The sequence below is a fragment of the Oxyura jamaicensis genome, chromosome 4 (genome assembly GCF_011077185.1).
Source record: "Oxyura jamaicensis isolate SHBP4307 breed ruddy duck chromosome 4, BPBGC_Ojam_1.0, whole genome shotgun sequence".
Taxonomy (NCBI): domain Eukaryota; kingdom Metazoa; phylum Chordata; class Aves; order Anseriformes; family Anatidae; genus Oxyura; species Oxyura jamaicensis.
In genome coordinates, this window is record NC_048896.1 from 7,379,639 (window position 1) to 7,391,699 (window position 12,061).

Sequence of the window (12,061 nt, forward strand, 5' to 3'; positions counted from 1 at the left end):
ACAAGGCAAACAGCACAGTTTGGACCCAGTGGAAGGGAGGGAAAAGGGCGCTGTGTGACCTCTGCTTTGAGTGGCTCTGTAAAGCTGCAGCAGCTCCACAGGCTGGTGGGGTGAGCTGGAATAGTGCATCCCGTTGCAGGGTGTAAGCACCCGACCGCTTCCTTTGCTTCAGCCTAGGACTGAAGCCTCTGCAAAGATTTGCTGCTTCAAATGTGTTAGTCCTAAAACAAAGGAGGCAAGCAGAGGAGTCAACACCTACTTCTAACCAGAGAAGTGCTGTAATAATTAGGTGAAAAAATAAGACTGCGTCTAAAATTTTCCTGCTGCTTTTCAATGCCAGAATTTGCTGTAAGTCATAGGAATGCCCATCAGCCCAGCTCTGTTGCGTCAGAGGATGTGGGTGCTTAGTTGGAGCTTACTGAGGAACAGTGCAGATAACCTCCCTGCTCTTCGTTTACACTGGCTTCAGCTCTAAGCTGTGTAAGTGACCCAAGACCTAGTCCAGTGAGTGAGTGCTGCTAAGGCAGGGACAGCTGGCTGCTGGTGGGTCGAGGGGGAAATGGGAAGGCAACGGGATCTGTCCCAGGGGTCAGAAGGAGTCTAGTATAGAAGATCAAGGAGAAGGACCACAAGGAAAAATGATGAAGCAGGTAAAAAGGCCTAGCTTGTTCTAAGGGCAAAAGAATGGGAACGATGAGTTGCTTTTGCTGTTGACACATCTGTGCATATAGTAGCAACAACTAAATAGCTTCACTTACTGCTGAAGAAGCATGAGATCATATCTTCCATTCAGCAGCAGCATTTCATTGCTAGTATGACCACAAAACTTCTGGCAAGGGAATGGCTTTTGTGAACTAAGACTGGTTTCTGAAGATAAATCAATATCTGGATTAAATCAGACTGTCCAGAATGACCATGAAGCATGCAGCGTGTCATTGGCATTGTGGGCGGAACTGAAGCTATTTGAAGTTGGAGGTGCTTGCAACTTCCACCAAAGTCTTTGTAGACTGAGACGTTGGGAGGGCAGCTGAAAAATCATCACCCTCTTGGCTCCCCATCCGTGTGCTTCCTAAGCCTGCTCTGCTTTGTATTTCCTTCTGCTTTCCTAGCTGGGTAATGTGAAAAGCAAGAGCTCCTGCCCAGCACCAACCAGTGCAAGCGCTGGGGATGGATATGGCCGAGACAGTGACCCAGCGCCTGGAGACCTCTGGCCCAGGGGTGTACGGGGCATCTCTAAATCCTGTGTCCCCCGTGGGGTAGGGGCCTACAGCTGGGGTCTGCAGGGGATGCCAGTTGGGCGCTTCATCTCCTTTCCATGCCGCAGCCCGCTGCTGTGCAGAGGTGTCGGGGTTTGCACGCTCCCCGCAGGAGCGCGTTCCCGAGCAGATGGGCACACGCCGTGCAAGCGCTGCGCTTGGTGTGCGAGGTCACGTTGTGCCGGAGTGTCACTGCCTCCGCTGAGCTGCGGCTCCAGCACAGCCCTGCTGCAGCATGGCTCCGTGTTGCAAGAACGCTGTAAATACCATTTCCACGCCTTGCATTTTCCCTTCTATCCTTTCCCCTTCGCTTTTCCTGTCGCTTTTTTCTCTCTCTTTTTTTTTTTTTTTTTTTTTCCTCCCTTTCCTCCTTCCTTTTCCCTCGCTCCCTTGCCCCCCCTCCTCCTTTCCCCTTCCCCACCTCCCGTCCCCCCCTCGCCCTCCCGCCGCCTCCCACCCTCTGCCGGCTGAGGGAGCCGCGGCGGGGCGGAGCGGGGCGGCGGCGCCGCCTGCCACTTCCCCTTCCCCTTCCCCGCTCCGCGATCCGGCTCCGGGTCAGAGCCGCAGCGGCCGGCCCGGGCCCGCAGCACCGCCCGCCGCCGCCGCCATGCCCCGGGGCTGCCCGCCCGCCCGCCCGCCGCCGTGAGTCCCGCCCGCGCCGCCCCGCGGGTGATGCCCGGCGACCCCCGCCGCCCTCTCGGTGTCCCCCCGCCTGCCCCCACGCTCGTCCCCAGCCGCTCCTCGGGGATGGCACCCACGGGTGTGCCCTGAGCCGTCCTCCCCGGCCCCGGTCCCGTCGGTGCGTCCGGTCGCGGCGAGCTTTGGGCTCGGCACTGCCGGGGTTGCGGCCAGGCGCGGGGATGCTGCGTGCGGGTAAAGCGCCTCGGCTTGGCTCGGCTCGGGCTCGAAACGCAGCCCGGCTTCCCCCAACTTTTCTGCACCTCCTGGTGTTTCGGGTTGCCGGCGGCTTGCCGGGTGCAGCTGGGTTGGATTTATGGATGGGTTTGTTTGTCGGAGGGTCAGGGAGGTGTCTGCAGGGATGGGCTCCTCCGGCGGCTGTCCGCTCCTTACCAGCCCGCTCTTCCCAGCGAGGGCTGGCAGCAGCAGCAGTGCTGTCTGTCCGTCCGTCTGTCCGTATGTCTGTCTGTCCGTCCGCGGTGCGGTGCTTAAGGAGCAGCCGGAGCGAATCACTGCCGGCAGCCTCAGTCCGCGATTCGGGAAGCAGGAGCAGATTTTAAACTCAGATTCCCTAAAGGCAGCTGTAGGTTTAAGTGGGGTCTTGCTTCCGTCCACCAGCTCTTCCATGAGCTAATAGCAGAAGGTCTCACCCCCTGTTTTTCATCCAGCCTTGCAGCTTGTCTTGTAGTTAAGAATGGATGGATTGCACTGGAAAAAGCAACTTTTAGCTCATGACTGAGGACTTTTCTATAATATGAGGTTATTCTGGAACAAGCTGAAGAGTACATTTAAATTACGCTAGCTCAGCTGGAAGAGTTTTTCACATTGTTTCACAGTAGCTGTTCCAGACAAATTCTCCATGCAGAAAAGCTCAAAAAGTTTGCTTGCTTTTGTGCTAGGATTTATTTGTGTATCCATTGCCACCATTTTCCTCTGGACTTTGTCAGTCTGATGACTCTGAGCCTGCAGCATTATTCTGTGCATTAAAGGACTGGGGAAGTTTTTCTCCACCTTGGTCCTTAAAGAACAACACACCATTCATTCAAGGCAGGACTTGTTTTTCTGGACTTACTGAAGTGGAAGAAAAAAGGCATGACTGAGAAAATGACACACCAGAGAGATGCACGCAAACACTGCAGCCTGGCTGTTTACTTTCCGCTTCTGCTTGGCAGGAGGGTGAGGACGCATTGCTGTAACGTTGCATCTGCTAGCGGCTGCCAACGGGGTCAGCGTGCGCTGGGGCTCTCCGTTACCGTCTTCCCTTTCCACGGAGGCTCTAACGTTGCTGCTCAGGGCTGGAGGCGATGCTCAGATAGCATCGCTTGCCACTGTGAGGCAGGAAAATAGTTCTCACTCCAGTGGACACCTGGCACGGGGGACAGGGTCCGCGTGGTCTGCAGGAGCAAAACCGAGTGAGAGGGGGCAATAGATGAGCTCCGGATCAGCCCGAGGTAGGTGGGGACATCCCAGAACTGTGCGGAGCGGTAGGCGCGATCAGAGCTGCTGATTTTAATGCTTGTAAGGTTCGGGTGTGAGCCGCAGCAATGTTTCTCCTCTGAGCATGGATTAAATTGCTTTCTCTTGGGTAAAACCTTTCTCTCGGTATTGAGTGTCCGAGTCAGGTTTTAAAAATATAATCAACAAAGAGTAGCCTTGTACCGCCCGTGTTGGACTTCTGCTGCACGAATGTGTAGGGGAAAGAGATGTCACGAACATCTAGGGCTGCAGAAAAGGCCAGTCCCATTCCTCTTTGAAATATGCCCAGTGTACCCAAAGAGCTGTATGTGGAAAGCAAGAGAGGGCCATTTTAGAGGGCAGTACTACCCTAAAGATAATTAATGCTCTTGTACTTATTTACAGGATAGACTCCTCAATGAATTAGAAGTATTTGTGCGTAGATGGTGTCTGACAGGACAGCTTTAAAACCACCTTTTGTACTTGTTGGATTTGCAGATCTGTAGCCTCTGTCTGCAAGACAACATGTATTCATGGATTAGCAGGTGGTATCTCGGTGGTACCACGAGCAGGGGCTTTTTGTATCGCTTATTTCTGCTTCATTAGTGAAAGGGTTTGTGCAGTCTGTCTGAACTCCAGGGATTTTCTCCCGTATTAGAGGGGATTGCAGTGCTTTGGAAACTCAGGTTGCCCCTCTTTGTGGTGGGGGCAATTGTAAAGGGCTGGGTTTACAAGATCAGGTTCACCAGTCGTAGAAAATAAGCTGTTGCTATCCATGTATTTCTGTTTTACCATTGAGACTCAGCAGCACAAAATTATTTAGAGCAGGATTTTTGCACATAAAATAACCTTTTCTTGCTTCCTGTGAAAAACTGTAAATGTATTATATGTGCCACATTGCAATAGCAGAAAATTCTGTGTGTTTGTTTCTTCTGCTGTGGAAAGTGTGTGTGTGTGTACTGCCTCAATCTCTTTAGCTTTAGATAACAAAAATAGCAACAAAATCTTTCCTTCCCTCAAGGCAAGCAGTAACCTTCTCAACGATTTTCAAAGGAGTCCCTTCTTTGCAGGCAGCACCAATTGCTTCCCTCTGTGTCTGCAGCATTGCACTCCGTATGCTGATGGGTGCCCCTGCCCTTCCCGCCCCGCGTGCCACCAGCACCCCAGCAATGCCCTAGCCCCAAAGGAAATGGGACTGATCAGCTCCAAGTAAATCCCCTACCCCTGCAGAGACGTTTGGGCTACTTAATCATCTCTGGTGCCGTGCAGCAACGTGGGCTGCTCAGACGTGAGAGTGAGATGTTTTGTGCTAAACTGACAAAGTTCTTTTTTTTTTTTTTTTTTTTTTTTTTCAGCTATTTGATCCACATGATTTATACACTGGAGAACAGTTCTCCAAGGTCCTGAGTACATTAACAGCTGTAAATAAAGCTACTGAAGGTAAGAAAAAGTTGTTGTTTTTTTCTGTTGTATTTTCAAATACTATTTCATATGCATGCTGGGGTGGGTTTTTTGGTAATTCATTGTTTATAGTAATTTCTGGAGGCTTGTCAAATTGTGCTGCCAGCCTTGTGTGCCTGGTACTGAACATTAGGATCAATACGTCATGGTTCTACCAACTCCAGGTTTAAACGTGGTGCTTCAGAGTTGCTATATGCACTTTGCAGAACAAGATTATCACTTTACACTAAGGAACCTCTGTTCATTTTTGACAGCATTAAGGGACCTCAAAGTAGGTCACTGTAAAGGAGCCTCGACGTAAATTAGCATGTACCTCTCAAAATGCAAATGTCAGATTTCAGATAGTATGTTTTAGAGCTGAGCAGAAAAACAGATCCATCTGTATAATATCTTTACTGAATGTCAAAACAAACAATGTTGCCAGATGCTCAGTCAATTGTATTGATGTTCCTCCTCGGGGCTCTGTGGAGTGGGATCCCATAATTGGGAACCAAATGCTGACAATTGTGGCTGATGACTTCTCCTGTCTCGCTCAGTGCAGGAGCAGGCTGCTGAAGCAAAGCAAATCATCTTCTTTTTTTTCCATCCCCAATATTTGGCTGTTCTCTGCGGGCTGCTACATGCCAATGTATTCTGTCACTTGGGCTTTGAAAGCAGAAGTTTGACGGGGGGGTACAAAAAGATTTTCTGAATTTTCAGACAGTTCCCTGCTTTTGTACTGACAGAGGAAAGGGTTCCAGTGTGGTGTTCAGGGGAGGGATGCAAGGACCGGGGTGTCCTTAATGAGGGACTGAGGAGCACTCTGCACTGAGCTGGAGAGATGTTTCACGGTGGGAACACTTATTGCCCCATCATACAAAATGGATTTGCACACAGTCCAGCACACCCACCAAAATCCAACAAGAAGATGCAAGTTCAATTTCCCTGTGGGAGATTACATTTTAGGTGATTAAAAGTAGAAAAATTCAAAACCCAAAACACCATTTTCCTTTCATGGGAAGGTTTTTCTGTTGATTTACTGTGTTTTGTCTAAATTTAGTTTGTTTTGGTCTTGAGTTGTTTCACTTTTTCAATTTAGTTTTTGCTTTGGGATTCTCAGCTGCTAGTACAGTGCTGCAGAGCTGCTTGGGTGTTCAGTTGAACAATGTCATCACTGGGACAGGACCCTCTTCTTTCTTTTTCTCTATTCTGTTCTGATGCAAGGTTTTATAAAATCCTCTTTATATTTATATATAATATATACTATACTTATATAAACTATTATATAAACTGTAATGTATATATTATATAAACACCAAAGGGTATATGATATAGATACGTACACACACGCACACACACATAAGTAAGCGTGAGCATGTGTGTGCGGTGCTGCTCCAAAGAGCCACAGGTTGCCAGACTGCCCCTCTGCAGCCAGCCCTCAGCCCTGCTGCTGGGTTGCTCCCCAGCTGTCAGTGATGGGCAGGCAGCCTCGGCACATCTTACAGCCTCTCACCGGCCCATCAAATGGCAGCACCCGGTGACCCCATTTAGAAAATTCCCGCAGTTCAATACAATGGGGATATAAAATGCAGATTACCTAGACAAGGAGTAGCCTTTGCAAATGCTGTAATTATGATTGACATTAGCTTCATTATTCTGAGAGCAAATAGTCAGAGGCTTTCCTGCTTCTCTTGGCATGTTGCTGGAGCAGAGGGAGCACGCCTTTGCTCCCCGTGTGACGATGGGACAGCGAGGCTGCCATGCTGTTGTTGCAGCAGTCCCCAGATTAACAGCCCCAAATTGTTTTTTGCAGTCACAGGGGGAAGCTCAGGACATGGCTTTGCAGTGGAATAGTTTCTATCACATGTTCCCCAAGGGGCTCTGGGGGAGCTGGGATCCTCTTGGTTTCATGGCAAACATCTGTTTGAGCATATGATTTCTCTGTTTAAATGTTAAAAAGCGCAATGCCTGTGATATAATTAGCTGCTCAGGCAGAGAGCACCCTTGGGAAAAGTACAGGGTAAAATAAATACATGTCTAAAATGTTTGCTTTTTGGTGGCTTGGCCAAGTTCCTGAGAAACAGGAGCCTGCATCCTACAAGCCGCCACTGCGGATGGCCCGGTTTGTCTGTCCGCCAGGGCTGAGAGGGGTGGCAGGACCAGCCCGATGCTGCTCCTTCAGCCTCTGCTGTCACAAGGGCTCCGGCAGAGCTGCACGTACAGCCCTTTCCTGCAGAGCACCCGACACCTGTGTAGGAGACAGCGAGAAGGAGATGACAGCTAGGGAAGCGATGCGAGAACGTGTTTCTGATCATCCACTTGAAGTCCAAATCCTTACGTCTTCATGGGTCTTGCTATGCAAATAACCAGGGGCATGGTAAAGTGTGTAAACTCAGTATTCAGCAGCTAACAGCAACACAGAGCTTGATGCTTTTATCTGAAAGAGAGGGCAGGGGAGGAAAACCAGCTGTGAGGGATCAGGCTAGGCTCTTCTGCCCAAAATAGTGTAGGAATGTGAGCAGAAAACCAGCTATTTTAACCAGAGTTTAAGCAACATATGGCAGCAGTGTTCCATGCTGGACCAGGCATAAAATAGGACGCTGTCATGATGCAATATAAATGATACACTTCCCTGCCAAACTGTCAAAGTCAGTTTTACATTTGTTTCTAGGTTGCTGCAGATATTTATAAAAGCTTTGGAAGATAGGGAGGGGCAGAGAGAAGCATAAAATCTGCAGCAACCAAGTCATTTCCGTGGGACTGTGGCTGATTGCTTGAATAAGCAGAGAAGTCTAGACTCACGGTCTACGCCCTCCCTTTTTAGAAGGAATCAAGGGAAGAACATCTCAGACTGGCAGCTGGCCACCCCTTCTGGTCTGTGTGTTTCTGGGAGCAGCTGAAACCACTCCTGCTCAAATATCAGGGTGCTTCAGAGAAAAAAAACCCTGTGTTTGCAAAGCGGCTTTTCCATACCAAGAGGTTTTGCTATTGCTGCTGCAGTCTGGGGAGCTGGGAATTCACTGTGTGATCATCAGGCAATTGTGTAATGAGCAGGGCAGGAGAGAAAACTGACTCACAGATGGCACACTTGATTTAGCATGAACGTTGTCCATCGTTGGAGCAGGGATTGGACAGCCCGGTGAACGTTTAAGGTATGGCTGTTGACCTGTAAGGCAGGGGCGCCTGGAAGTCGTAGTCATGGACCTGATCCCATTGTGCAAGGCATTGTAGAGAAAGACAAAGCAGAAGGCAGTCCCCTCTCCAAAGAGCTTGCACTTTGTGTTGCTCCAGGTCTGATCTAAGGACGAGGTGTTTCTCTATTGAAACCAAAATCCTCCTGGGAGAAAAAAAGCCCAGCTGAGTTCCAGTAACTCCCACCAAGCTTCCCCTTTAGAATGATTTTTCCATATTGACATTCAGACAGGAGGATAACAGGGAAACAGCAGTCTTAACTTTGTGTTTTCTGAGTCCTGCACACACTTGGTCGCTTGATCACCTTCTCCTGCTGCAGCATTTTCAATGAAGAACTCCAAATGTTATCCAGAGGACCTGCACGCCCAGCAAAGTGATGCCTGCAGACAGCAGTCTGCTCTCCTCAGGGCTTTTGTGATCTGTGTGCATGCAAGCTCCACACTGCAGTTGGAAAATAACTTCTCTGGAATACAGACATTTTCTTAGATCTAAAAAGAAGCTAGATGGGAAATCTCAAAGTACTCCTCACAATTTCCTGAAATGATAATATCTGCTGTTGCTTCATTTTTGCATGCTGGCACATAGAGACGAGGTGATCTGATTGTTTTCCCACAGTGTGGCATGAGGTACAGTAGCAGAGGACTACTGGAAAATGCAGTGCCTTGAAACTCCTCTTTTCATGGCTGTGCAGCACCCAAGCAGGATTAGGGCCAGGTGCTGCGAGGTCCTGCTGGTGCTTCCCTTCAAGGTGATTCTCTCTCAGCACAGGGCAGTTGCAACCACCAAATTTTTTATCCTCTGGCAAGTTTCTCAGTGTCAATATAAAAGCAAATTGCTCATTGTGAAACATAGATCTGTGTCAGAGCTGCATTATTTCCATCATCGGGCATGTGGTGTCAGGATCAAGCCCAGACACCAGTATGCAAAGCGACGAGCTCAGAGCGTGTGAAGGAAGCAGCTCCAAGAGCTGCTGGCATGGTTTTGTCCTTTCTGTGCACCGTCGGTCTCCTGCGGGTGAAGCTCCTGTCCTTCCTCAGAGGAACCCGCATCCCTCTCTCATGTGGCTTGTGGCATCAGTCCATGAACAGTAATCAAAATTGTGCATAGCCTCTCTCAGCCGTGTACTGAACCCAGAAGGACTTCTCTAAACAGAGAATGATGTGCTGAACAGCTGTTAGCATTCTCTGCGGGGAAGCCCACGCTGCAGCTGCAGAGGTGACCCGAGAGCGCTCACTTGTGAGCTAACCTTTGAAACACCTTCAGTGGTGCTTCCTCAGATCCCAGAGACACTCTTGTTTCCTTTGTGGGCTTCGTTCTTTGCTTGGTGTGATGCAGAGGGAATGGGGAGTGCTGGGTTAAACTCAGACATTGTTTTTGCTTTACCAGATCAGCCGTCAAAAGGGCCATGTTCGCATCTGTCGTCTCTTAGCTCTGCGGCTGGAGGTGCCCACACTGACTCCAACAGCACAGCTTCACAGTCAGCAAGGGTGTTAAGGAGGCAGTCCAAGCCTGTGGTATCCTTTTTTTAAATTTTTGTTAAGGGTTTAATGGCTGTGGGGGCAGAGGAAAGTGAGCGGTACCTCTGGGTCAGTCACACCAGCATGGCTTGTTCTGCCCCGATCTCCATCGCAGCTTTGCTGCCTAGGCTGGAGAGAGTCTGGTGGCTTCTCAAACTATGGTACTTCTCTCTGGGAAATGAAGAGGGCGATGCTTATCTTCTTCCCAATGCACTACGAGACTGAGTTGATTCTTGGGAAGGACCTTGTGATCCTCTGGCGGGAGTGCTTACACAAGAGCAAGATGTTACTGCTGTTTTGAAGTGCAATGCTGAAAAAAACATCTGTAACAACAAAGAACAATGGCTTGTCCTACTGGCTTCTGCTTTTTTGGACTATCCACTAATGTTTTTCCATGTTTCTTTCCTTAGGAGATGACCGAGAATGGCAGTCATCAGCTGGTGGTAAAGGCCAGGTTCAATTTTAAGCAGACCAATGAGGATGAACTCTCTGTTAACAAAGGAGACATTATTTATGTCACCCGGGTTGAAGAAGGGGGCTGGTGGGAAGGGACCTTGAATGGAAAAACAGGCTGGTTCCCAAGCAACTACGTCAGAGAAATCAAATCCACCGGTAAGCAAATTGCTTTCAAGGGCTGATTGAATGACAGTGGTATAATGCAGTGTAGATCCTTATGCCTTTGGGAAATTGCTGCTATTTATTAAGGACCGTTAGTGTGCTTAAAGCAGCAGTGCTAATGGAAGTATGAATGGCGCCAGGAGGGGAAAGCCCAGGCTTTCGCATGACTTGTTTGAGAGCTGCTTTGCCCTCCTCCCCAGGGTGCTTTGCCAAGCCCCAGCAGCACAGCGGCACGTCGCTGCAGGACGAGGCTGGAGGTTGCTCCGTGGGTCCGCTTGCCTCCTGCTGTCCTGGAGAGCTGTCAGGTCACTGCAGTGTCAAAACAGAGAATTAGCTTTTTGTTAGAAACCTAGGTCAGGCAATGCATTTGCCTTTGATCCTGCCATTTCTGGCAGTGGTGGAATGGATGCTCCCAGTGTCAGTGAGGAAAGCAACAGCAACGATATGGCCGTAGGGAAAGACCCCTGGTTTTGTGCATAGCAGTGTCTGATTTCACACAGTACATTTTCCCCCAACATGTATTTTCTGCTGTGAAGCTACAGGCAGTATTGAGAAAAGAGTGCGGGAACAATCCATCTGATGACATTTGCCTTTATTGAGCTTTGTCTCGAGTGTCCTTAACATCTTCTGAGATGTGATTTTAACCAGATGTGGGGTGACGATGACATGAAGCATGCCCCTGGCGAGCTGCCCTGTAGTGTTACATAGCCATTCAAGCAGTTCACCCTGTTGTGTTTCTGAGGATGCATGACAGCAAACTTGTTTTTTCTTAATGTCCCTTGAAGACTTAAAATAGACACAGACCTGTTGTGTGCTCGGTGTTGTTTGTGTGGGTCAGGATCAGCCCTGGCCTCAAACACTGTGAGACATAAGGAGTGGGCTGCTAAAGGGCTGCAAAATGTGCAACCCCCATTAGACATTGTTACTCCCACACTAGCAATCAAAAAGGAAGAGGAAGGAAGAACAAAAGTAATGAGTAAGTGTTCAGAATTAGGCCAGTTTTTATTTAATTCTAAATGAAATGATCTTTGTTAGGTTATCTCATCTCCCACTATTTCCCTCTGGGAAAATGATGTCTGAGCTGGGGCAGGACGTTGCAGCAGAGATTGAAGCCTTGTCTGGCACAACCCAGGAATCACTAATTAAGTCAGTGAGTGGAGAAGAGCACCATTTTATAAAAGGAGAGCAAAATTCAGTCCCACGGGATAAGTCAGATGGGAGATGCATGAAGTAGCAGCACCTCATTGAAGCCAAGGATGAATCCCCCATTGACCCCAATGTAGGAGCCCATCAGATTTTTTTACGTGGAAAGCTTTTCCCCCCCGGACTTCCCACTTCACATGGGAGCAGGGCTCATTCCCGTGGTGCAGGCACAAAGCTGAGGAGTGGTCTCCTCTTGCTCGAGGGCACGTGGCTGTATTTCAGCGACTGATGCAGGGAGCATCAGCTAACCCACCATGACTGCTGCTCGGGGCACAGCCCTTGCTGCAAGCCAGCGGGAGCTGCTCTCCTCACCTCCGAAGCGCGAGACTTGTCACTCTAAATAGAGTCACTCATTTTTCAATAGCATCTGTACTTCCACCGTGTCCTAAGCGTGCCCTTTGGGTCGAAATAACTAGCTGCGTGGAGCAAAGCTCCTCTGAGCCTTTAAAGAGGCACAGAGCTGCTGGCTGGAAGTGACAGGCAGCTCTACAAGGGCAATAATTAGACAATACATCAAGCTGTGCTTCCCAGCAGCTAAATTTATCAATTTCAGCTTCTCCCCTGCTGTCAGCATGAAAGTAATTGCCTTCCCTGAGTGCGCACAGGGAGAAAGGCCGGCCTGGCCGCCCTGCACATCGCAGCCCTCCGAAGGGCTCTGGGCTGGTTGGCTCCGCAGCCACGACCGTGCCTCTGGGCTGCCTG

The 12,061-nt window shown here is 49.4% G+C and overlaps 1 protein-coding gene across 6 annotated transcripts in view; it reads left to right on the plus strand.

The window, feature by feature from the left end:
* The window catches only part of ARHGEF6 (Rac/Cdc42 guanine nucleotide exchange factor 6), a 38,522-nt gene that overhangs the window by 4,020 nt on the left and 22,441 nt on the right, over positions 1-12,061 (plus strand). For 4 of the 6 annotated variants that reach the window (XM_035325984.1, XM_035325985.1, XM_035325982.1 and 1 more), the window contains exons 3-5: positions 4,745-4,829; positions 9,408-9,535; positions 9,949-10,150. In XM_035325984.1, the coding sequence (XP_035181875.1) occupies positions 4,745-4,829; positions 9,408-9,535; positions 9,949-10,150 (415 nt within the window). Of the gene's footprint in view, positions 1-1,783; positions 1,899-3,152; positions 3,386-4,744; positions 4,830-9,407; positions 9,536-9,948; positions 10,151-12,061 lie in introns of those variants that run through there. The other 2 variants (XM_035325987.1, XM_035325986.1) reach the window with 2 other exon arrangements.